Here is a 26159-nt window from a genome sequence, read left to right as displayed (position 1 = left end):
ATTTATCTTGAGGAATAAGGGTATAAGATTTAGGTGCTCAGCAGGGTCACAATGTCTTCAAGATGTAAATAGGACGATTAATAGAACCAGATCGAAAGGGGCTTCTTGGTAGCACCTGGGAGGCTCAGTCGGTTGAGCTTCCGACTTCAGCTCGGGTCATGATCTCTCGGCTAGTGAAGTGAGTTTGCGCCCCACATCCAGCTCACTGCTGTTAGCACAGAGCCGGCTTCCGATCTCTGTCCCCCTCTCTCTTCCCCTCCCCCGCTCATGCTGTCTCACTCAGAAATAAATAAGACATTTAAAAAACAACACCCAAAATGGCCTCCTTGGTCTTATCCCCGCCACTGCCTGATTCATCATTCCAAAATATACCTCTGATACTTTGACTCCTTTGTTTCTGCTCTTCCATGTTCTCCATAAGCTTTGGGAGAAAGGCCACATTGCTTTGCTTATGCAAACTTTTAAGAAGGAGGATGCACTGGTCTAATGTGCCAGCCAAAGACCTGCCTGACTGACTTCCTCCCATCTCCCCACCTCCCCTAACCCCTCCCTACCTCTAGTACAGTGGTTCTTGACCTGGACTGAACCTTAGAATCACCCTATTACCTGGGGAACTTTAAAAATAATACAGATGCCTGGGTCCAACCTTCAGACCTTCTGATGTCATTGTTTGGGCTGGGGCCTGGGAAGTGGCATGTGCATAACATTGAGAACATTGCTCCAGATTAATGAATTTTTGTAGTGTTCCCTGTATATATTCAACACTTTTGTTTATCGTCTCCCACTTTTATCTATGCTGTTCTTCATCCTTGGAATTCCCTCCTTCTAACTCTTTATGTATGAATTTATCCTTCTAGTCCTACCTGGGATGTTTCTTTCCTTGTAGATATCCCTCCGAACTGCCAGCCAGAGTTCTTTTCTCTTTCCTCTGAACTCCCTGGGCCTGTCTTCTGGTACTCACCAGTTACTACCTGTATTATAATTGCTTAGCTGTATCTAAGAAGCTCTACCAGATTGGACTGAGAGTTCCTTGAGGGTAGACAGCCCATGTTTTTATCTTTGTGTTCTCACCCCCTAGACCATGCCTAACACATGGTTGGCATTCAGTAAGCATTTGTGGAATGAATGAATGGGTGGACGGATGATGAATGGAGGACTATCCTTACTATGCTACTAGATGAATATTGATCCATCATTTTGGGATTTCAGGGTGTTCAGCAGAACATCTTCAATCCAGCCCTCATTTCGTCGTAGGGGTGATAGCCCCTCGGGCATCCTTGGGAGAAAGAATGATGATTACCCTGAAAGCATTGCAATGAAATCCATGGAGACGGCAAATCCGTATGACTCTGTGCCCGGGGCTCCTGGCAGTGGCTGTGGTAAGCATTCGTTGAGATGAAGATCATGTCCTGAGAAGAAAGTAAAATCGGTGGACGTAAGGGAGCAGTCATTAAAGAGTTCCAGGAAGAGAAGAATTGGTTTCTCCCTCCCCTGCCTTCAAACACCCACCATACAAAGGTTGAACACTAAGGGTCTAGAGAAGACAAGCAGTATCATCACTTGTCAAAGCAGGCTGGTTAGGGGTTATGAAAAATGGGGGTATGTACACCCTGTGCCTACATGAGGTGACTGATGTTCAGATTTGGCCCATTGGGGTTATGCAGGAATGCAGGCTCAGTATGGCTAAATCCTCAGATGTTTCTTTTTTTTTTTTTTTTATAATTATTGATTTTTCTTTTTAAAAAATTTTTAATGTTTGTTTTTGAGAGACAGAGACAGAGACAGCACAAGTGGAGGAGGGGCTGAGAGAGAGGGAGGCACCATCTGAAGCAGGCTCCAGGCTGTGAGCTGTCAGCACAGAGCCCGATGCGGGCCTGAAACTAACGAACCATGAGATCATGACCTGAGCCAAAGTCACATACTCAACTGACTGAGCCGCCCAGGCGCCCCAATCCTCAGATATTTCTAAAGAGGGAAGAAATCTGTTTTTTAAAAAAATGTTTATTTACTTATTTTGAGAGAGAGAGAGATAGTGCAAGCAGGGGAGGGGCAGAGAGAGAGAGATGGAGAAAGAATCCTAAGCAGTCTCCATGCTGTCAGCACAGAGCCCAACATGGGGCTTGATCTCACAAATCATGAGATCATGACATGAACACCAAGAGTCAGACACTTAACCAGCTGAGCTACCCAAGCACACCAAGAAATCTGCATTTTTATGTGAAACCTCCCAATTTTTACATGCTCCAAAAAATTAAAAAAAAAAATTAAAGCACTGAACTGGGCAAACAAAATCACTTGTGGGCTAGATTTAGTTTATGTGGCTGTCACTGGCCAGCTTTAGTTTAGACATCCTAAACTATTCAGACAGTCATCACTTGGGTATTCAGAACCTACTGGGCGGGGGGGGGGGGGGGGGGGGGGCGGTGCAAAGGGACAAAGAGGCAGCTCTGTCCTCAAGTTACTTAAAGCATAAGTGGGTGGGTGGCACCATCCTGTCAAGACTACACACACACAAAATTAGCAAGAAGACTATGCAAACCCTCAGAATCTGCTATGTGTAAAGGTATAGCTCTGGGAAGCAAAGGAAACTCTAAATTTCTTATCTTCCAGGAGGAATAGGGACTTGCTGTCTTGTGAAGGAAGCAAGGTCATTAAATGAGAGTCAATGTTATAGAAATCTAGAGCCTATGGGGGCCTGAAAAGGGAAGGAGTGTTCAGCCAAGAACAGAATGAGGGGCCCAAGTGCTGGTTGGCACAGATGGAGAATTGCTTACACCTGAGAGTTTGCTTACAGCTGGGGAAGAGTTTGAAGCTGGCAGAGAGGAGGGGATGGGATTCATTGTCATGCATTGGTGAGAAACTTGGACTGTTACACGTTTGCATAGAAAACATTCATTTGGGCTATTCCAAACCTTTATGCCATGCAGAATGCCATGCGTTCTCAATGGGGTGGAGGAAGACGATATAAATCCCAGGGGGGTAAAATTTATTCTTGAAAGGCCAGAAAAGTCTTCCTCTTTTTATGTATAAAGCTCCGATTCACATATAAGCAGATACACAGTATATCTGTAGTATTAAAATTTCATGGGGCAGGGCAATGGGGGAAGAGATGTCCAAATAGACTCTTAGGGAGTCTTAGGGGGCCAATAATGAAAAAGATTTAGAAACACAGCCCTACCCCAAAGCAAGTGGAGTTAATAACGACAAGGAGATTTTGAATGTTTTCTATGTCCTGAAGACTCTGCGAAGCACTTTACTTTCATTGTCTTGTTTAAATCTGAACAACCAAATTTCACATAGCCACTACTGATCTCCCTGTTTATAGATGGGAAAACTGAGCAAAGAGAGAAAACTGAGGTTCAGAGGCTCAATGCAAGATCACCCAGCTGCTAAATTGAAAGAGTCAGTCTCTCTAACCCAAAACCTGACTCTTACTTATCCTATATTACTACTGGTTAGGATCAAGGCAAATGCGAAAAGATTCCTGACCACTCATGTTTAAAAAAAAATTTTAAAAGTAGTCAAGTGTGACTTCTTTTTCTGAACTCCTTTGTAGGACCAAGATTGTAGCCCTTGGCAATCACCTGCCCTGTACTGTGCCATCCTGATAGACTCAGGATCTTCATCTATGTATTCTTTAAGGCTCTAGGTGATTTTCCTAGTGTCACGTTGCCTGGTCACAGTAGGTGCTTAAGCAGTGCAAACTGAATTAATAGTAGCAGTAATGGTAAGGGATGTATCAGTTAGCTATTGCCACAGTAATGCTGCATAACAAACACCTGAAAAAAAAAAACAGTGTTGTACAATAAAGAAACATATATTTCTTGCTCACACATCTGCGGGTTTGCTTTGAGTTTGATTGAACTAGGCTGTGCTTGACTCCAGGTCATGGATTCTGTATCTACAACCTAGTGCCCTTTTTGGACCAGGGAGCCACCTGGGGGCACTGTTGTCCCATGGCACAAGCTGGAAGTGCTCAAAGTGGTGAGCAAAGACAACACAACATCTCCAAGGTTTTCAGTTGGAACTGGCACACCTTCATTTCTACCCTGTTCCATAGATAAAATTCACATGACCAAGCCCGACTTCAATGGCGTTGTCCAGAGGTGGTGGTGGTGTAATATTTGCTGAACAACAGTTGATCTACTACAACAGTTACTATATATATACATGCATACACACACACGTATAGTTTGGTATGTCTCAGGATTACTTTAAGCACATTACATGTGTTAACTCATTCAATTCCCTCAACAATCATATGTGAAGGTCCCATCATTATTCCTGTTTTAAAGACTATGATATTGAAGCTCAGAGAGGTTAGGTAACATGCCTGAGGGCATCAACTGGAAACAAAGCTGGGCATTGATCCCCAGGAGGAAGTTCAGAACTTCCTGAAATGTAATTTTGTGCATTGTTCACATCAAAATGTGTTCCATTTTCTTTGTTGAGTTTATCTTGTAATGTTTACTGTGGGTTGAACAAAAATATCCTGAAATATGACACTGTCGTGTAGATGCTGAGAGTAGACTTGGTCCCTAAGAAAATCATGCCATAGGGATGCCTGGGTGGCTCAGTCGGTTAAGCATCTAACTCTTGATTTTGTCTCAGGTCATGGTCTCATGATTTGTGGGTTCGAGCCCCGCATTGGGCTCTGTGCTGACAGCACAGAGCCTGCTTGGATTCTCTCTCTCTTCCTCTCTCTCTGCCCCTCCTCCTGCTCAGTCTCTCTCTCAAAATAAGTAAATAAAAATTAAAAAAAATAAAAAGAAAATCATGTCATATTTCAAATCTGTTCATGCCTCATCATAAAATGCTAGAAATAGAACTTCTGTGATTATCTGGACAAGTTTGTTTCATTTTTGTGTCTTAATTTTTCTTAGAGCAGTTTTAGGTTCACAGTAAGATTGAGGGTAAGGTACAGAGATTTCCCATACAACTGCTTTCCCTGACGTGCATAGACTTCACCCATTATCAACATCTGCCACCAGAGTGGTACATGTCTTAAAACTGATGAACCTACGACACATCATTATCTCCTCGAGTCCACAGTTTATATCAGAGTTCACTCTTGGCACTGTAAATTCTGAGTTTGGACAAATGTATAATGACACATGTCACCATTACAGTATCATATAGAATAATTTCAGTGCCCTAAACACCCTCTGCTCTGTCCGTTTGTCCCAACCCCCTAGACAAGTACTTTTCAAACTCTTGAGTTGTAACCCATTAACAAGTTGTGAAGTTAATCCTGAAAAATGAAATGAAAAAGAATGGACTGGAATGAGAATGTACTGGAGAGCCTTTTATGTAGTCCAGCAAAGTATTGTTTAGTGAAACTTATTTTTCGGTCATATATGTGTAGGTATGTCTTGGATCTTAGTGTAATAATTTTTAAAAGTTTTATCAAGTTTAAAATTTTAATTCCACTATAGTTAACATATAGTGTTATTATTAGTTTCAGGTGTATAATATAGTGATTCAGCAATTCTATACATGACTCAGTGCTCATTGTGATAGTTGTACTCTTAATCCCCATCACCTATTTCACCTGCCCCCTGCCCCCCCCCCACCCGCTCCTGGTAACCATCAGTTTGTTCTGTAAAGTTGAGTCTCTTTTTTCGTTTGTCTCTCTCCGTCTCTTATTTTCCTTTACTTGTTTGTTTCTTTCTTAAATTCATTCTGCATATGAGTAGAACCATACAGTATTTGTCTTTCTCTGCCTTATTTCACTTAGCTTTATACCCTCTAGATCCATCCATGTTGTTGCAAATAGCAAGATTTCATTCATTTTTATGGCTGAATAATATTCCATTGTAACAAGTATTTTTAACCATGGCTTGTACTTAAATGAGAACCACTGATCGAAGCTGTTCGTACTTAACAACATCGCTTCCATATTTATGTCCTATTTTCCACCCAAGCACTCATTCGTTAGTCTGTCAGGATCTCGAGGTCAAGGTTGAGGTCTTACTGACCATCCTACTCAGTAATATCTAGTGTGGTGGGATTAATTGGTGATGTCTCCTGCCCCTTTATTCCAGTGAACCCTGCTTCTGTGGGTGAAAGTAACCCCCGTCCAGTTTATGGAAACCCACCATTGTCTGGATGTGACTGGCACGAGTCACCCCAAGGTAAGGCTTAAGTGAATAGTAACCAAAAAAATCAACCTTAGAGAGGAGTGTGTTCAAGGCAATACAGACATCGCCATTTCCTTTTGGCCACTGGTGTGGCAACTGATGCAGTATTTGCTTAATTTACTATAACAGGGTTTCCTTTTAGATATGCAGACTTTTTTCTCTCCTGGATATCAAGGTACCTTCATCAGGACTCTTCTGGTTTCATGTGACAGAAACCCAACTCACATGGGCCCAAAGTGTATGTACCGGCTTGTGTGGTGGGAAGGACAGGGAAGAAACAAAGAATTGAAGGTAGAATTACCTTCTAGGACCTAGTATAGAGCTTGGCGTATAGTAAATGCTCAGAGCTATTTGTCGAGTTAATTGGTGAATGAGTTACAGGAACAAGGTCCTCTGAGTCTGCATTGATCAAAAATTTTCTGAATAATCATATAATTATGATGCTAGAGTGTAGGAGCAGTAGGACTGGGGAAAGACAGAATGCTATGAAATCGGTTAGGAAGCTCTGTAAGGATCACTGTGTGCAGTGATGAAGGTCTGATCAGAGGCAGAGACTGAGAAACTAAAAGGAAACAAAAGAGGAGAGAGGCCAGGGAATGCTAAGAGGCAAATCTATGAACAACAAGGAGTAAACAGACCGATGGGATCCTCTGTACAATAATGTGAATTCAGGGACCTCATGACCTAAAACCATGTCTCACCTTCTGGCACCCTATCCTATATGGCAGCATTTAGCGTCGTTCTTTAGGAGCCTTCTCAAGGAGGGGTATATCTTCGAGGATTGAGTATGGCTACTTGGGAGGAAAACCATGGAGGTATAGACAATCACACTCTCCATTTGGTTCCCACTAGAGCAGAAAATGACTTTAACTACTGGGGAAAAGGAATAGCTTCTAACTTCACTGGCCTGCTCTTTCTAGCCAGCCTGAGGTTGGGGCCTCTGGTAAAAGAAGAGTCCCAGAAGGCAGAGAGAATTAAAGAAATAGAGGACCCAAAGATGAATCTGGTTTTCTTCATCATTTTGCTTTGCATTGGTTTGGATTCTCAAACCACATACAATTAGTTGGTGGACAGCCTCCTGATAAAACATTACTTTGATGGGTTATGCTTTGCACCCAGGAAGCACCCAGCATGTGGTAGGTACTCACAAGTGTTCATTTATTTATAAACGAATAAATGATACATCAGCATCTTGTTACAGGAAGGGGCCAGGGCGAAGTGATTAAGACGCCCTGCTTTGGGTCTAGATGGACCTGGGTTTGATCTTCAGTTCTACTACTTGCTTGTTTTGTAACCTTAGGCAAATTACATCTTTGGGCTTCAGTTTTCTTAGCTATAAAAGGGGTTTATCGTTGTATATACTGCATAGGGTGATTATGAAAATTAAATTATATACTCTATTTTAAGTACTGGACCTGCAGTAATGGCAGGTATTCTTACTGTTAATTATCATTGGTGGGGAGGAGGAATAGAGAGAGTTCCGGTCCAATTCTGTCATTTAATGAAGGTGTGATGAAGACAGCAGTCAGGGTGGGGGGTCCACTCATTTCTGTGCACCTCAGTTTCCCCAACTATTAAATAAACAACTTGGCCGAGGTGATTTCCAAATCAGGTCTATTGGGTAGAAATCATGTTCAAGTGCCTTGTTCTGGCATACGATGGCTTAGCAATTTTTTTTTTTCATGTAACAAGAAGTGTGGAGGGAAGGGGTTCACAGTTTGTGTGGCAGCTCTGTCAGGATGCTCTCAAGGACTGAGCTCTTTCTATACCTTCTTTCTCCACCATCCTTCTCAGGTGAGCGTTTGTCCTCTTGTTTTCAAAATGGTGGCCTCTGGTGAGGAAGAAGGAAAAATGATGAAAGGTAAAAGGTGAAACTAGGCAGACTGTCACCTTTTGAAAAGCATTCCTGGAGCTCTATGACTCACTGGCCAGAATGGGGTTACAAGTCCATTTTTAACCACAAAGGAAGCCAGGAGAATTTTAACTGAGCACAGTGCCTACACAGGAAAGGTGGCTTCTGGGGGTATGGGAAAAATGGAGGGCGGATATGAGGAGGCAGACAAATGGCAGGGTTGGCTACCCAAGGCAGTCAGGAGATAATAATTATATTACTATAAATTTTTTTTTGAGAGAGAGTGCATGCATGAGCAGGGGAGAGGGGCAGAGAGAGAGAAAGAGAGAATCCCAAGCAGGCTCCATGCTCAGCACAGAGCCCCACACAGGGCTCAATTCCACAACCTGAGCAGAAATCAAGAGTCAGACACTCAAATGACTGAGCCACCCAGGTGCCCCATTAATTGTATTACTGTAAACCTGTCTGGATTTATATAGGCAGGTAAAATTATATACATATAAAATATAAGTTTCAGGTTGGGGCACCAAATTAAAAAAGGAAAATCTTGCCCTTTGATTATGAGTCACTTAGAAGAATCTCTGCCTTCTGTTTCTAGAACCCTATTGTCTTTAATGAAGGATTCTGTTTCCAATTTCTTACCTAGTTACCAAGACAGAAGTCCTACAGGAAAACACACCTCTTTATGAGGAGACCCCTCTGTGCAGATGTAGGGAGTTATGTTATGATTTGTGTAGGACTGGCCTTGGCAATCTCATCCTTGTCTTTTAAAAAGTGTGAATGGGGCATCCCTCTGTGATCATCATCATTTTTCCTGGTGGCTCCTGACGATGTCAGTGTGACTGCTCTATGAGGTCTTTGGAAGGCCACTCCAGGGAGAACAAGCCTTGGAGGAGGCAAGAGATGTTTTCTGATGACCAACTGAATGAAATCATCGTCGAGGCAGAGAATGTTCCATCTCGGGTTGTTCCAGAAAAGACACCAGTGAACTCAAGCTTCAGCATGGTCTCATCCATTTCTGACATCGATGTGACAGACTCTCAGAGTTTTGGCAACCCAGATGACAAAAAGAGCAAGCAGTTGTTGAGGTTTTCCACATCTTTGAATGAATCATTTCTTCAGACCCTTCATCGTAGCCCAGGAAGTGTGGGCGTAGACACTTCACATGAAAACATTCAAGGTGGTGAGACACTGGGGGAAAGGAGTTAGGAAAGGCATGAGGAAGGCCTCCAAGCTGTCCACAAGGTTTTTTACTTTTAAGACATGAAATAGGTTGAAGTTTGGTGGATGATCTAAGCACGCTACGGATGGACCCAGGAAGGGGTCACTTTGGGAGCACCTAACACCTAAAAAGGAGTTTACCATGACCAAGCTCATTTTCTTTCTTCTTATTTTTTTTAAAGTTTACTTATTTTTGAGAGAGCACAAGTGGGGGAGAAGCAGAGAGAGGGGAACAGAGGATCCGAAACTGGCTCCGTGCAGACAGCAACAAGCCCAATGTGGGACTCGAACTCAAGAACTGCAAGACCATGGCATAAGCTGAAGTCAGACGCTCAACTGACTGAGCCACTCAGGCAGCCCCCCCCCCCTCCGCCCCCAAGCTCACTTTCTGTGCGTGGCAGTCTGCCAAGCACTTTCTTTTTTTTTCCATCGAATTTAGTTTTACTTATTCCCCACACTTTGAGGATGGCACATTTGTTGCTTCCATTTGCTTGATGAGGAATTAAATGACCTGGCAGAACCAGGGCCCAAATACAGGTCTGTCTGGCCTGATGCCTTAACCGCTGTCCTGCTTTAGTCCATTTCCTCCCCACCCTGGATTTGGCAACATAGGATGGCCCTTATTGCCAAGTCCGCCATGACACCAGGTCTTAGCTGATATTGTCTCCCTGCCTTTCTGCTCCTGAGGCCAAACAGTGGTTTGTCAGCTGCTTGTGTCTGTTTCATCTCATAATGCTCCAGTCATGAAGTCCAGGCATTGTCAGTGATTTCTAAGAGGGGAAAAAATCCATTCTCACTAAAGCATTTTGTGGGTTTAGCCCCTTTATTGAAGATTGGGGTGTCTCCTCTGATGCTGCTGTCTCCCCACATCACTGTGTTCTTTCCTCCTCCTCCTAGTCCTTTCTTCCTCTCTGTCTAGCCCCCCATCCCTCTCAGGAGAGACACAAATTCCTTGTCTTCAGCAGAGTGAGTTGGTGGCCCTCTTTTGGGGATTTCCTTTTCACCCCAACTAGGTCAATTGTGGAGTTCCAGCTCCATAACTCAACCAGGAAGCCAGACCATTCTGTTGTTACCCCAGTGGTAGTCCCCCAACTGGCTTCCTCATCGTTACAAGATGGTGACAGCAGTTCCAGGCTTCACATGTGGCCACACAACATCCAGAGGAAGAAGAATCTGTTATTTTCTTGTTTTTGTTTTTCTTTTTTGAGAAGGAAGAAGCCTTCTCCAAGAAACTCCTCAGCAGACCATGCATCGCAGAACATTGGCCAACATTTTGTTACATGCTCATGCCTAAATCAGTCACCTGCAACAATCAGTGTGGACTCATGGGACTCACGCCCTGTGCCTGAAGATGGGTCCCACCCTGCAGAAGCTCAGGGCCTTGGGACAGAGGGGGTAGATTCCCAAACAAAATCAGTATTCTTTTAAAAAGGAGAGATAACTTGGGTAGATGGCCAGCAGTATCTGATGATACTGAGAAGATGGGGGACTCGTTCCAGGAGGCAGAAGAGCATATATGACAACAGTCAAGAAATGTAAAGAAGATAATGCTCAGTCCATTAAGCGTCTGACTCCGGCTCAGGTCATGATCTTGAGGTCCATGAGCCTGGGCCCCACATCGGGCTCTGTGCTGACAGCTCGGAGCCTGGAGCCTGCTTCACATTCTGTGTCTCCCTCCCTCTCTCTCTCTCTCTCTGCCCCTCTCCCTGCTCTTGTGCTCTCTCTCTCTCTCAAAAATGAATAAACATTAAAAAAAATTTTTTTTTTAATGTAAATAAGATGCCTGGGCCTAGAGTACCGGGGTCAAGAGAAAATGGTGCAGGCAATCAAGTGAGGGAGGACAGTGAGCCTGACCAGATGTACAGGGGCTTGTTAGCTTCATTGGATATTTCTTGTCATTGAAAAAAAGGAAAATATCAAATGTTGCATGCAAACATTATCATTTGCTTTGGCTTTGAGACATATGCCATGTTGCCATTTTGTTTTCATTTGTGGCTTTTGAGATCATTGAGTCCGTATATTCTTTCCTTATGCCCTTATAAAAACATGCTCTAAGTTCAGTGCTATCTTTTGAAATGCTGATATTCTGTGAAAGAAACAGACTGAAACTCCATTTATTTTCCTCCACAGGACAAAAGTTAATCGCATCTTTGATACCAATGACCTCTAGAGACAGAATTAAAGCCATCAGGAATCAGCCAAGAACCATGGAAGAGAAAAGGAACCTTAAGTATGGACCCAGAGCTTTTCTTCTTTCCCAGATTTCATGTGAACCTCAGTCTTCTACTTTTGCCCCATCTCAGAAAGATAAGATAAGAAATAAATTCAAGAGAAAGGACAGTCTTGCTACAGTAGAATTCCAAATAATCTGTATAGATACTCCTCTGTCCTCTCAGCAGGAGAGCAGGCTATGCTTAGTGATGTGCTTTGAAAGGGTGGAGTATGAAAAGCAAGGGAGAGAAACGTTCCAGTGATGAGGTCTAGTTTACACTCCCCTTCAGCCAGGCGATCAAGGTTAGCATTGCCAGAGATATGTGGACAGAAGAGCACATTCCCTCTGTGGTATTCTCTCCTAAAGACTGTAACCCCAGTGTCACCAGAGGAAAAAATCAGGCAACCCCTAATAGAGGGACATTCTGCAAAATACCTGACCAGTACGCCTCAAAATTGTCAAGGTCATTAAAAATAAGGGAAGTCTGGGGCACCCCGGTGGCTCAGTCAATTAAGCATCTGACTCTAGATTTTGACTCAGGCCGTGATCTCATGGTTCATGAGTCTGAGCCCCTGCATCGGGCTCCACACTGTGTGGAGTCTGCTTGGAATTCTCTCTCTCTGCCCTTCCCCATCTCTCTTTGTCTCTCAAAGTAAATAAGTAAACTTAAAAAAAAAGTCTGAAAAATTGTCAGAGACTAGAGGATTCTTTTTTTAATTTAAAAATTTTTTTAATTTTTTTATTTTAAAGAGAGTGAGCATGAGTGGGGGAGGGGCAGAAGGAGAGAGAGAGAATCTTCAGCAGGCTGCATGATCAGCATGGAGCCTGACTTGGGGTTTGATCCCACGATCCTGGGATCATGACCTGATCCAAATCAAGCAGACTAGAGGATCCTAAAGAGACATGACAACTAAACGCAATGTGGCATGGGATCCTGGAATAGAACACAGCATTCATGGAAGAATGAGTGAAATCAGAATCGTGTGAAGTTTAGGTAATTGTAGTATGCTAACATTGGTTTCTAATTTTGACAAACTATGACGGAAATGTAAGATGTTAATAGGAGAAAATGGTGAGTAGCATATAGGAATTTTCTGTAGTTTTTTCAACTTTTCTACAAATCTTGAATTACTCTAAAATTCAAAGTTTACAAAAAGAAGGAGGAGGAGGAGGAGGAGGAGGAGACCTCAAAAGCTTCCTAAGGCTAAGAACTAAAAAAAAAAAAAACAAGAGTGAAAGAGTGAGGGCTGTTTTAGGCTTCAGACTACTTCACATTTACTGTTCTTCAGCCTTTTTCTTTTTTTTTATGTTTATTTTTAAGAGAGAGAAAGAGTATGGGAGCCGGAGAGAGGCAGAGAGAGAGAGAGAGAGGGAGACAGAGGATCGGAAGCAGGCTCTGCGCTGTCAGCACAGAGCCCAATGTGGGGCTCAAACTCACGTTTGTGACCTGAGCTGATGTCGCCTGCTTAACCGACTGAGCCACCCAGGTGCCCCACGGCCTTTTTCTTTTGCAATTTGTCATCTTGGCAGAAACTAGGAGAGTGGATGCAACAATTGCTAATAAATAAGTCAATAATGCATTTGTTCTGGGGTTGCAAAGATAACTTGCAAAGTCTGACAGTGGAGATGAATTTGTCAACAAGAAACGTACACATGAGAAAGAGGAAATCAGGCCAAGTCAGGGTAGAGGAGAATGCAGTGACAGGACTAGCTGGAGTGATACAGGCTGCCTGGGCAAAGCAGGAGGCCATGTGGACCAGGCTGTGGAGATGATGGTGTGGGGATGGGCATTTGGGTGGATAAAGAAAACTAGGAAAGGACCAGAGCAAAGTAGCTGCAATGAATTCATGGAAAGGTAAAGATGCCAACTGTGGCTGGATCTTTTAAAAACACTCTTCCATTTCTAATGTTTTTATTTTATTTTTGAGAGAGAGAGTGTGCATGTGTGCACACACAAGCAGGGGAGGGGCAGAGAGAGAGGGAGACCGAGGATCCAAAGGGTGCTCTGCACTGACAGCAGAGAGCCTAGCACGGGGCTTGAACTCACCAACCTTGAGGTCATGACCTGAGCCGAAGTCAGATATTTAACTGACTGAGCCACCCAGGCGCCCCTACAGTCTTCCATTTCAAACTCTGCATGTCTGCCTCTGTCATGGAATAAGGGCCTGGTGAGGGCCCCAAAGACTTTACAGCAGGATTTTTCAACCCCAGTATGCCTGATATTGGAGGATGGATCATTCTCTGTTGTGAGGGACTGTCCAGTTTATTGTAGGGGGTTTAGCACATCTCTGGTCTCTACCCACTAGAGGTCATAGCAAATCTCTCTCCCCTAGATTTTTGACAATCAAAAATGTCTCCAGACTTTGCCAAATTGTTCCTTGGGGGCAAAATCTCCCTAGGTTGAGAACCACTCAAGGGTGATGACTTATAGGACCCTTCCGCCTCCCCCTGCAACAGTTATCACTCGTACCCTCTGCCCTTCCCCCTGCTCTTTCCATTCCAGCCATCCTGGCCTCCTTGGGGGTCTCATGTTGGCTGTTCCCTCTGCCACGGAGCAGTCCCTTATCCATACAACTAACCCCTCCCCTCCTTCAAGATTTTGCTCAAATATCATGCTATTTCAAATTATAACACAGTCCCCATCCCAGTATTTCCCATTGCTTTATCCTGTTCTATTTCCCTTTTTCTTTCCATAGTATAAATCACCGTTTCTTTATTGTCTTTCCCTTCCAACTAGGATATCTTCTCCATGAGGCAGGGAAATCATTCTCTTTGTCTCACTACCTGGGTTGTGCCTAGTACACCATAGACACTCAGTAAATATTTGGGGAATGCAGCGATTACGGCATTGGTATCTCTCCCTTTCTTCTGGCATTCCCCACAGGAAAATGGTTGACAAAGAGAAAAGTAAGCAATCCCACCGTATCCTTGAGCTCAACTGCTGTGCTCAGTGTCTGAACTCCGTTTCACGGGTAAGAGGCCTTTATTGCAGTCAACAAAATGGGCATGATAAGGGGTAAAAAGGTACCCCTTGCAGAGTGGGATGAAAGGTACCCAAGGGGAAGAGGAACCAAAATTCAGGGCCGTTTCATTGAAAGCCATAGAAATTGGGTTGGTCTAGGTGCAGAGAAACCAGGTGGGCATGCAAAGGTGTATAAGAGGTTGCTGAGTTATTTGGACAGCATAGCTATTGTGAACGTCACCTTCAACAGCAAACCTGGGATATAGGAGAATAATATAGGAGAATAATAATAGGAGAATAATAGCACTCACCTGGAAGAGTGGCCTGTCAGATTAAATGAGATAACATTTGCAAACATGCTGAGCACATGCCTGGCACATTATAATGCTCTGGAAATAGTGGCCGTTTTTGCTAGGATGGGACCTGCTCATAGGTGTTTGTTGAGTGACTGTCTACCACATGCTTTGTGCCCCTACCCCAGGCTTACCGTAGATCTAAGAACAGCCTGTCAGAACTGCTCAGTTACATGAGCCTATGGCAGAAGACGTTCAAGGTCATTGGAGGCAAGTTTGGAACGAGCGTCCTCTCCTATTTTAACTTTCTGAGGTGGCTTTTGAAGTTCAACATTTTCTCGTTCATCGTGACCTTCAGCTTCATCATCATCCCTCAGTTTACTGTGCCTGAAAAGAACACCCTCCAATTCACCGGATTGGAATTTTTCACCGGGGCGGTAAGTTCTCCATTTCCCCCCACCTGGAAATCCACCACCTCAGAAACCCCCGGACGTACCTTCCAGACCCCTCGTTTTGCCTGGGAGTCAACTGATAGGGAAAGTGGGACTTTGAAATGTGTTTCTTTTTTTCCCTAAAAGTAACATATACACAACACAGGAGACTTTCTGTCTCTAGAGGTAATCATATTAATAGTTTGTGTTGTTCACCATCTCCTTTTCTGTGCACACACAGACACATGTATACGTGTACATGTATATGTATACATCCCTTTCTTCTGTTCCCACTTTCTTTTGTTTTTTAACAAAAGATGAATCATTCACATATACCGCCTATGACTCACTTTCTTTCATCTGCTCTGTGGTGGATATGTCATATTGGTGTTTGTAGAGCTACCTTTTTTTTCTTTTTTCTTTTTCTTTGTACAAAATACAATGCTCCTTTTGAAAAGTTCCTGCTGTAAATTTTTTGAAAAATGTTTATTTATTTTTGAGAGACAGAGAGAGCAGGGGAGGGGCAGAGACAGAGGGGGGGGAAAGTTGCTACTGTAAAAGAGAGAAAATTAGGTGAAGGTCCACATTAGTCTTCTTCCCTTGTCTAATGGTCTAGCTTAGAGCTAGAGCCTATCTTTGTCCACTGTTTTTCTTCCTTCTTCTTTCCTAAAGAAAACAGGATACTACAGGTTTTTGCAACATTTTTTTGTTTTACTATGTATCTTGAGCATCTATATAGATCCACAGTACTCTTTCTTTTTTTTAATTTTTAAATATTTATTTGTTTTTGAAAGAGAGAGCGTGAGTGGGGGAGGGGTAGAAAAGAGCGAAACACAGAATCCGGAGCAGGCTCCAGGCTCTGAGCTGTCAGCGCAGAGCTGGACTCAGGGCTCGAACTCACTAGTTGTGAGATCATGACCTGAGCAAAAGTCGGACACTTAACCGACTGAGCCACCCAGGCGTCCCAGTCCATAGTATTCTTTTTAACAGCAGCTATAATTTGTTTAGCCATCTCCCTATTGACACTTATAGCCCCTGCCTTGTGAGTTTACCTTCTAGAAGAGATTTCTGCCACTAGCATTCTGTAGACCAGAGACTGACAAACTATAGCTCGGGCCAAATCTGGCCTGCCACCTAGTTTTGTACAGCCAATGAACTAAGATTGGTTTCTACATTTTTAAATGGTTGAAAAAAAATCAAAACAGGGATGACATTTTGTGAAACATGAAAATTATACGTGAAATTCAAATTTGTGTCCATAAATAAAGTCCTTCTGGAACTTGGTCACATCCATTTGTTTAGGTGTCTGTGATGCCTTCCTGCTACGGTGGCTGAGTGGAGTTGTTGCTATAGCTACCAAGCCAGATATTTATTATCTAGCTCTTCACAGAAAAAATTTGCCGACTCTTGAAGTAGAATGTTCAAAATCAAGTTCTCCCATTTATCTTTTTAAATTTCTTTTTCTGTTAAAAATTCTCCCTTGTGTTAAGTGCATTAAGTGAGAATTATTATTATGTAAATTTCTTCCTCATTTACTTTCATTCTCCTTGTTGTGATGTATATTTTTAATTTAATTAACTTATTTTTTAGGGCTTTGTTTTTATTTTTATTTTTACTTAAAAAAATTTTTTTTAACATTTACTTATAATTGAGAGACAGAGAGACACAGAGCATGAGCAGGGGAGGGGCAGAGAGAGAGAGAGCGAGACACAGAATCTGAAGCAGGCTCCAGGCTCTGAGCTGTCAGCACAAAACCTGATGCGGGGTTCGAACTCAAAAACTGCGAGATCATGACCTGAGCTGAAATCGGACGCTTAACCGACTGAGCCATCCAGGTGCCCCTAGGGCTTTATTTTTTAAAGTTTATTTACTTATTTTGAGATAAAGCACAAGCAGGTGAGGGGCAGAGAGAGAGAGAATACCAAGCAAGACTCCATGCTGTCAACACAGAGCTGGATGCAGGGCTTGAACCCATGAACCGTGAGATCATGACCTGAGCTGAGATCAAGAGTTGGACGTTTAACTGAGCCCCGCAGGCACCCTGATCTATATTTTTTATATTTGTATATATGTAACATTTTATTATGAAAAGTTTCAAACATACAGGAAATAAAGAGTAGTAAATGAATACTCATATGCCTACTATGCAGGTTTCTAAATTGTTAACGTTTAGCCACATTGTTTTATCTTACTATTTTTTGGAAGCATTTCACAGTAAATTAAAGACATTAGGACATTTTACTCCAAATTTCTTCAACATGCATCTTTGCAAAATAAGGACACTTTCTGCAGTTATCACACCTAGCAAAATTAAAAATATCATTCAAAATCCAGACTATATTCAAATCTTCCCAGTGGTCCCCAAAATGTCTTTCATAGCTTGTTCGTTCAGACCAGGATCCAATTAAAGCCCCAGTTTGCATTCAGTTGCTTTTTCTCTGAATTTGCAATTAATCTAGAATGATCTCTCCAGGGGCGCCTGGGTGGCTCAGTCAGTTAAGCAGCCAACTTCAGCTCAGGTCATGATCTTACAGTCCATGAGTTTGAGCCCCGCATCGGGCTCTGTGCTGACAGCTCGGAGCCTGGAGCCTGCTTCAGATTCTGTGTCTCCCTCTGTCTCTGCCCCTCCCCTGCTCATGCTCTGTCTCTGTCTCAAAAATAAATAAAAACATTAAAAAAAATTTTTTTTAAATACAAAGAAAAAAAGAATGATCTCTCCAGACACAGCCCTCTCTTTTCTTGACATTGGCTTGTTGCAGAAACCAGGCCAGTTGTCATACAAACTCCAACATCCTACCTTGTGGAATCAATTGTTTCCTTATAGTCTCTCTGACTTGTTCCTCTGGCCCGTATTTCCTGTAAATTGCAATTTAGACCTAACAGCTTGATTTGTTTCATATCAAACATGTTTGACTATAATACTTAACATGGTCATGTTAAGATGACAGAGGCCCATCATGGTTGGCTGTCCTGGTTTTAGTCATGCTTTGCTTGGTCACTGGGTTCAGGTGGTGACAGCTGGGTCCCTCCACTGTAAGGAGGGTTTGAGAGTCCTTTCCCAACTCAAAGAGCCTAGTGATAAAACAACTATGTTTTTTTTTTTTTTGATGTTTATTTATTTTTGAGACAGAGGGAGACAGAGGGAGACAGAGCACGAGTGGGGGAGGGGCAGAGAGAGAGGGAGACCCAGAATCCGAAACAGGCTCCAGGCTCTGAACTGTCAGCACAGAGCCCGATGCCGGGCTCGAACCCATGAGCTGTGAGATCATGACCGGAGCTGAAGTCAGACTCTTAACTGACTGAGCTACCCAGGTGCCCCCAAACGTCTATATTCTCAGTGACCTTGGCTGCCGTGCCAACAAAATGTCGAAACTGACTGATGCAAGTTTCTTGCAGATGGAAAAGGTGAAGGGTGCTGACCATTGTCATTGTTTTCTCAAGAGACCCACCTGACCTCTGGCTTCTTGCCTCTTTCAGGGTTATTTTCAGGACACGGTGATGTACTATGGCTTTTACACCAACTCTACGGTCCAACACGGGAGCAGTGGGGCACCCTACAACATGCAGCTGGCCTACATCTTCACAATCGGAGCATGTTTGATTGTCTGTTTTTTCAGTTTGCTGTTTAGGTATGGAGTATCTGCATTTCTCGATCCTAAGCTCATTTTGGATTTAGGTAAAATTCAAGAGACTGAAAAGTTCCCCAGGAAACAGTTTCTCTGCAATTTTGACTTTCTATTGCTGTCTGAGCATTCCCGTTTTATAACACAAACTATAAGTTTGGATAAAGAAGAGAGGTTTTTGTGTCCTTTCAAGGAAATTGGTCAGTCTGAAAATAGGGATGCAGTGACCCCACTAGTTATATGGAAGGAAGGGCATGGATAGGCAATTGTCCCTTGACAACTGTCAAAGAGGAGGTACAGATGTTCAACCTTTGTATTCGTTTTCCTAGGTCTTCCTAGGACCTTTCCTCGGTCTTCCATAACAACGTACCACAGACGGGGTTGCTTAAACAACAGAAATATATCTTCTCAAGTTCTGGAGGCTAGAAGTGTAAGATCAAGGTCCTGGCAGGGTTGGTTTCTTCCGAGGCCTCCCTGTGGCTTATAGATGCCTGCCTTCTCACTGTGACCTAACAGGGTCTTTCTCAGTGCATGTCTGAGTCCTAATCTTCTCTTCTTATAAAGACACCAGTCATATTGGATGAGGGCCCGCCTTGATGATCTCATTTTAACGTAATTGCCTCTATAAAGATCCTATCTGCAAATACTGTTGCTTTCTGAAGGTTAGGGGGTTAGGAGTTAGGCTCTCAGCATAGGAGTTTTTAGGGTGTATAGTTCAGCCTATAACAACCTCACTGCCAGCACACAATTCAGAGTAAAATGAGATTTTGTTTTGTCCTATCAAACCAGGAAAAGTTCCTAAAGCTACTGTTAGTGGTGGCAAATTTTGGAAAGGTATTGACTCAGCACTTTTTACATGCCAGGCTCAGTGCTGAATGCTTCCTCGGCTGATTTCACTGAGTCCTGCTGATGTCTCCATGATATTAGCATCTGCCTTTATCAAGTGCTTACTGTTCTAACCACTACATTGATTCTTGTGGTTGGCTGAACAATTCCCCCCGCCTCCCAAAGATGTCCAAGTCCTAATCCCCAGAACCCGTGAATATCTTACTTTACCTGGCAAAAGGGACTTTGTAGATGAGACTGAGTTAAGGATCTTAAAATGGGCCAGTTAATCATAAGCGTCCTTGTAAGTGGGAGGCAGGAAGGTCAAGGTCAGACAGAATGGAAGCTGCAGCTCTCCTGGCTTTGAAGACAGGAGGGACCATCAGCCAAGGAATGCAGGCAGCCTCTAGAAGCTGGAAGAGGCAGGGAAACACGTTTCCTGCTGAAGGATAGGAAGGGACACAGCTCTGTGACACCTTGATTTTAGAAGCATTTTCCGATTTCTGATTTCCAGTAAGAGAATAAGTAGACATGTGTTGTTTTAAGCCACTTAAGTTTGGGACAGTTTGGTACAGCAGCTAGAGGAAACTAATACAACTCTCATATAAGCTCTGTGGGTGGGTACTATTATTATCCCTGTTATATAGATGTGGAAACTGAGGCTCATTGCAGTTAAAATAACAAAGATCTCCCAGCTGGCAATCCAGGATTATAAGACAGACCTATGAGATCTTGAAGCCAGTGCTCTTAACCATTATGTTTGTGACCGCACCGTTCCAGTAGAACCTGAGGTTGACTGTTCCATGTTGCCTGTCCCTGTTAATGGTAGGACTCCCCTTTGTTTAATTCCTGCACTCCCCAATGCCTGTTTCAATAACACTTGAGTATTTTGGTTTCTGCCTTCCCTAGCATGGCCAGGTATTTCCGGAACAACTTCATTAACCCTCACATCTACTCCAGAGGGATCACTAAGCTTATTTTCTGCTGGGACTTCACCGTCACTCATGAAAGAGCTGTCAAGTTGAAACAGAAGAATCTTAGCACGGAGATAAGGGTAAGGCAGGCTTGCTGTATACAACACCTTCCCACAGCTAAGTTTGTTTACTATGTCTGTAACTTCTTTTTTTTTTTTAATTAAAAAATGTAATTTATGAAAGAGAGAGCACACATGCGAGCTGGGGAAGGACAGAGAAAGAGGGAGACAGAGGATCTGAAATGGGCTGTGTACAGACAGCAGAGAGCCTGATGCGGGACTTGAACCCATGAACCATGTGATCATGACCTGAGCCGAAGTTGGATGCTTAACCAGCTGAGCCACCCAGGCGCCCCTACAGTGCTTTTCAACTCAGAACAGTTTTTGCCCCTCAGGGGACATATAGTAATATCTGGAGACTTTTTATTTTTTTTTAATGTTTATTTATTTTTGAGAGAGAGACGCACAGACCATGAGTGGGGGAGAGGCAGAGAGAGAGGGAGACACGGAATCTGCAGCAGGCTCCAGGCTCTGAGCTGTCAGCACAGAGCTTGATGTGAGGCTTGAACCCACACACTACAAGATCATGACCTGAGCTGAAGTCAGATGCCTAACTGATGGAGCCACCCAGGCACCCCATATCTAGAGACTTTTTCGATTTTCACGGTTAGGGGGAGGGTGCTACTGGATGTTGCTAAACATCCTGCTGTGCACAGGAGAGTTGTCACAATACAGAATTACTGGCTGAAAGTGTTAATAATGCCAAGGGTGAGAAACCCTGGTCTATAGAAAAAAAACTTACTAAAAAGAAAGAAAAGAGAGAGAGAGAGAGAGAGAGAAAATCAGAAACAAATATACCCAACCCCAGACTCTTAAATACAGAGGACAAACTGGATGTTGATAGAGGGGACGTGGGTGGAGGGATACATAATAGGAAAAAAAAAAAAAGAGAGAGGGAGAATAATTTGTAAGCAAAGAGGCTTTGACAAGAGGTTTGAAGATGTTAAATTTGTTGGTATAGATACCCAGCCTTATTCTTCAAAAAAGAGTTTCTTGACACCTCAAAGTGCTTTCCTCAAGAGCACAGTCCCACTCTGTTGGGCCTGTTTCTCTAAGATGGAAAAGGTGTTTGGCACAGTGATAGAGGTTCTTGGTCCATTTGAGATTTCCCCATGAGTCTTTCATAGTCCATGTCCATCATGAACTTCCCCCTTTCTCTCTCCTGTGGATCTGGGGTGGGTTGTGTCTCAGAGTGGCCGAGATTCACCTGCTGAGTCTTTGCTAACAGGTGATAGGGTACTGTGGGCCGACCTGACTTCCTTGTGTGTATAGGAAAACCTGTCCGAAATCCGTCAGGAGAACGTCAAGTTAACGCTCAATCAGCAGCTGATCCACATGTCGGCCCACCTGGCAGCCTGGGTTGTCTCTACTGGAGTGGCCATTGCCTGCTGTGTAGCTGTTTATTACCTGGCTGAGAACAACTCAGAGGTAACCAGAGGGGCAGGGACACTGGGGGCCCGAGCACAAAACCAGGTGAAGGGATGAGATACTGGAGGGAGGCGGTATGGAGCTGCTACTGAACTCAGACTCTGTGGCGGGCAGCACTGGCATCAGCCTGAAGCTTGTGAAAAAATGCAGAATCTTGTGTCCCTTCCTGGGCTCACAGCCTCAGAATCTGTATCCTGACAATGCCCCCTGGTGATGTGTATGCACGCTTCAGAGTAAGAAGCTCTGGGTCCGTGGAGAGATAGGAACTTTGGGCAGCAGCCGTGGGATTAAGTTTTGGTTTCTTCCTTTATTATTATATTCCTAACACCTCCCACTGCCCCTGGCACTGAGCAGACACTCTTAAGTGTTGTGATCTGATGGACTCTGGTGAGCCATTTAACCTTTCTGAGCTCTGGATTCCTCACTTGCAAACCAGGAATGATCGTACCTGGCTTTGTAGGTGTGTGGTCAGGACTAGAAAAAAGTTATGTGAAGAGTCTACTCCGTGCCCAGTATTGTGACTAATAAAGGAATATTACCTTTTTTTTTTTTTTTTTTTTTTTTTTTGCAAATGATATAAACTCTGAGACTAATTAGCTGGATGGTCTGGGCAAAGTACTGTTTTTCTGTAGGTTTCAGCTTTTCCCCTGGGAATGGAACTAATTGTAGCCAGTTTGCCGACCTCTAGAATTGTGGTACAGGTTGGTCGGATTATTTCACTTTCTTTAATGACTTCCTATTTTTACCCTCGATATAAATTTATCCTCCATGGCATGATCGACAGATCTTGTATGATCTGATCCCTGCCCACATCTCTAGCTTCAACACCCCACAACTACCCATATCCTACACTAGCAACACTAAATGGTGTGTCCACAGTTCCCTGAGCACACCATGTTTTTCCTTTTCTCTCGGTAGGAAAACATGCAGTTCATTCTCTACCCAACCTGCCCTAATTCTCTCATTGGGCAAATTCCTCCTCCTCCTCCTCCTCCTCCTCCTCCTCCTCCTCCTCCTCCAGACCTCAGCATGGTGCCGTTTCCTCAGCAAATTTTCTCTCACCCCCACCACCCTCACGAGACTGTGTTGGGCGCTCCTGACTCTGCAAGCTTTCCCTATGCTCTTGTCATGTGTAGAATTGAAAACGCCTGTTTATGCACGTATCTTTACGTATCTTCAAAAGATAGTAGCTGGGCTCCAGGCCCAATATTTGACACATAGTAGGTGCACAACCAAATGGATGAACAAGTGCAGGAGAAGCCAGCAAGAAAATGGGTGTGGGATTATATAACACTAAGAGTTTGCCATTAACCGTGTTGAGATGTGCCCTCAAATAGGGGAAATTAAGTCTCAGTGCTTAAGGGCCTGGCAATGCCTACCCAGGGTAGAAACAGTGACCAGGCAGCTGTAGGCATAAAGAAGCCTTCTGAGTTTCTTCTTCACCTGGAAGGTTTTCTCCACGCCCACCTAAAGTGCAGGAGGGCAGCTAAGGAGGTGAGGAGGCAGAAGTGGAGCCTATTGTTTGAACATCTGCTCTATGCCAGGCAGGAGCAACCCTTTGTACAACTCTAGGGGTCACATTCATGGGCAGCTACAATCTTCTGTGAATGATGTCTCACCTATGTTGTTGAGGGGCCAGACCTGGCCTTATTTGGTTTCATTCAATTCTTTTATTTTTATTTATTTACTTTTTTTTTTTTTTTTTAATTTTTTTTTTCAACGTTTATTTATTTTTGGGACAGAGAGAGACAGAGCATGAACGGGGGAGGGGCAGAGAGAGAGGGAGACACAGAATCGGAAACAGGCTCCAGGCTCTGAGCCATCAGCCCAGAGCCTGACGCGGGGCTCGAACTCACGGACCGCGAGATCGTGACCTGGCTGAAGTCGGACGCCTAACCGACTGCGCCACCCAGGCGCCCCTTTATTTATTTACTTTAATGTTCATTTATTTTTGAGACAGCGCAAGCGGGGGAGGGGCAGAGAGAGGGGGACAGGGGATCTGAAGTGGGCTCTGCGCTGACAGGCTGACAGCAGCAAGCCCGACGTGGGGCTCGAACTCGCAAACAGGAGATCATGACCTGAGCTGAAGTCTGCTGCTCAACTGACTGAGCCACCCAGGCGCCCCAATTCTTTTATTGTTTTTAATTAGGGCATCAACTGAGAGAGAAACAGAGAAAGAGAGAGAGAGAACATGCACTTATGTGTGCATGAATAGGGGAGGGGAAGAAAGAGAGGGAGAGAGAGAATCCCAGGCAGGCTTCACGCTGTCAGGGCAGAGCCCAACTCTGAGCTTGATCTCATTCTCATGAACCATGAGATGATGACCTGAGCCAAAATCGAGTCAGAAGCTTAATCGACTGAGCTACCCAGGTGCCCCTCATTTAATTCTTGCAAGGACTCTGTGGGTCACATGATAATCTCCCCATTACACAGACAGGAAAAGAGGCCCAGGGAAGCTATGCATCTGGCTTCAGACCTTATAGCTCATAAGCATGGGAGAGGGGACAACATTTGAACCCAGGTTATCCTGGCTACAAAAATACTTCCAAAAGTGCAAGTGGGGCTTTCGAAACCACCCAGAGATAAAGGGAGGCAGGGTCAGGCCTAGGGGTGGGAAGGAGGTAGTGTGAGACAGAAGATAAATCCACTGGAATCCCTGACTCCAAGGATCCCTGGCTGAGGGCAGCCTTCACCCCACCATTCACATGAAGGAAGGGGGTGCCTCTTTGGACCTCATATGAAGGTGTGCCATGGGCTAACAGAGGCTCCCTTTCCCCTGATTCAGCACCCAAGAAAAGCCTGGTGCAAATGAACAGGGCCACGCAGGAGTCAGGCGGAGAAAGTCTGCAGTGCTCAATACCCTTGTGCTATAGCTTCCGTGGATTCAAGCTTTTGCTCCAACAGCCAGGAAACACGTTCTTATTGCTGCAGACCTCTTGCTAAGGACAGTAAATTCACTGAATGGCTGTTTTGAGTTCAGGCCCCTGAGTCAGATGGACCCAGTTAAAATCTGCCTCGGTGACCCCAGGCAAGCATTTTTACCTCTCTGAGCCTCCATTTGCCAGTCAGTCTATTAATACCCACCTGCTGGGCTGTAGTGAGAATTAAACGTGATCACGTGGGTCCTGCTGGGCGCAGGGTAAGTGCTCAATAACCGGTAGCGTAAGAGCTAACCCCGGAGGAGCTACCACTGGGGTTTCCCCATCGTGTGGGGTCTTCTGCATGAGGCACAGAGGAGTTCTGTGCACGATTGGCATCTCGATTCTCTCCCTGCATCCCCTGCAGTTCCTGAAGAACCACCAGAATCCTGGAGCAGTGCTGTTACTGCCTTTCCTCGTGTCCTGCATCAACCTGGCAACGCCACGCCTCTACTCCCTGTTCAGGCTGGTGGAGAGGTATGAGACGCCGAGGCGCGAAGTCTACATCCTCCTCATCCGGTAGGTGTGTCTGCCACGCCCACCACCAGCCGGTATTTCCAGGGAGGGAAGTGAGGTGGGAGCTACGGAGGGTTATGCTCGTACCAGAGTTCTGTTTTCCAGAAAGGGTTTCAAGAATAAAGTGTGTTTGTATGGGGTGGGTTAATAGCCATAAAATCCAAAACGCTCTCAGGTATAATTAAGTACATCAGTCTTTTGCTCAGAGTAATAGCTTACCTTTCCAAATTGCTATCGGCCTGAGGATTTTCATAGTTTTTCTCAGTTATGAGATGTACAGATGTTCATGTTGTATACTGCAGAAGGGTGCCTGGCTGATGAGTTGTGTAGGGACTGAAATTCATCTAGCGTTTTGCATTAGTCAAGCTGTGAGCCTTGGTAGCCACTGCCTCAGCTGGGAGAAAGAGGTGCATTAAAAAAAATTTTTTTAATGTTTACTTATTTTTGAGGTAGAGAGAGAGAGAGCACAAGTAGGGAGGGGCAGAGGGAGAGGGAGACACTGAATCTGAAGTAGCCTCCAGGCTCTGAGCTGTCAGCACAGAGCCCAACACGGGGCTTGAACTCGTGAACCACGAGATCATGACCTGAGTCGAAGTTGGACGCTTAACCAACTGAGCCACCCAGGAGCCCCAAGAGGTGCATTTTTGTAATTCAGACACCCAAATGGAGGTAGAGGGGGTGCTTCTGGCAATTAGTTGGCTGGGA

General features: G+C 44.2%; 1 protein-coding gene across 4 annotated transcripts in view; it reads left to right on the top strand.

Moving 5' to 3' along the window:
- The window catches only part of TMC5 (transmembrane channel like 5), a 71310-nt gene that overhangs the window by 23879 nt on the left and 21272 nt on the right, over nt 1–26159 (top strand). Inside the window, exons 3-11 of one of the 4 annotated variants that reach the window (XM_045461696.1) lie at nt 1210–1379; nt 6045–6134; nt 11344–11443; nt 14310–14397; nt 14869–15117; nt 18589–18740; nt 20469–20613; nt 21865–22020; nt 25306–25457. In XM_045461696.1, the coding sequence (XP_045317652.1) occupies nt 1210–1379; nt 6045–6134; nt 11344–11443; nt 14310–14397; nt 14869–15117; nt 18589–18740; nt 20469–20613; nt 21865–22020; nt 25306–25457 (1302 nt within the window). Of the gene's footprint in view, nt 1–1209; nt 1380–6044; nt 6135–8651; nt 9176–11343; nt 11444–14309; nt 14398–14868; nt 15118–18588; nt 18741–20468; nt 20614–21864; nt 22021–25305; nt 25458–26159 lie in introns of those variants that run through there. The other 3 variants (XM_045461697.1, XM_045461700.1, XM_045461699.1) reach the window with 3 other exon arrangements.

The sequence above is a fragment of the Leopardus geoffroyi genome, chromosome E3 (genome assembly GCF_018350155.1).
Source record: "Leopardus geoffroyi isolate Oge1 chromosome E3, O.geoffroyi_Oge1_pat1.0, whole genome shotgun sequence".
Lineage (NCBI taxonomy): Eukaryota > Metazoa > Chordata > Mammalia > Carnivora > Felidae > Leopardus > Leopardus geoffroyi.
Note: the sequence above shows the minus strand (reverse complement) of the source record. Positions and strands in the feature narration are given on the sequence as shown.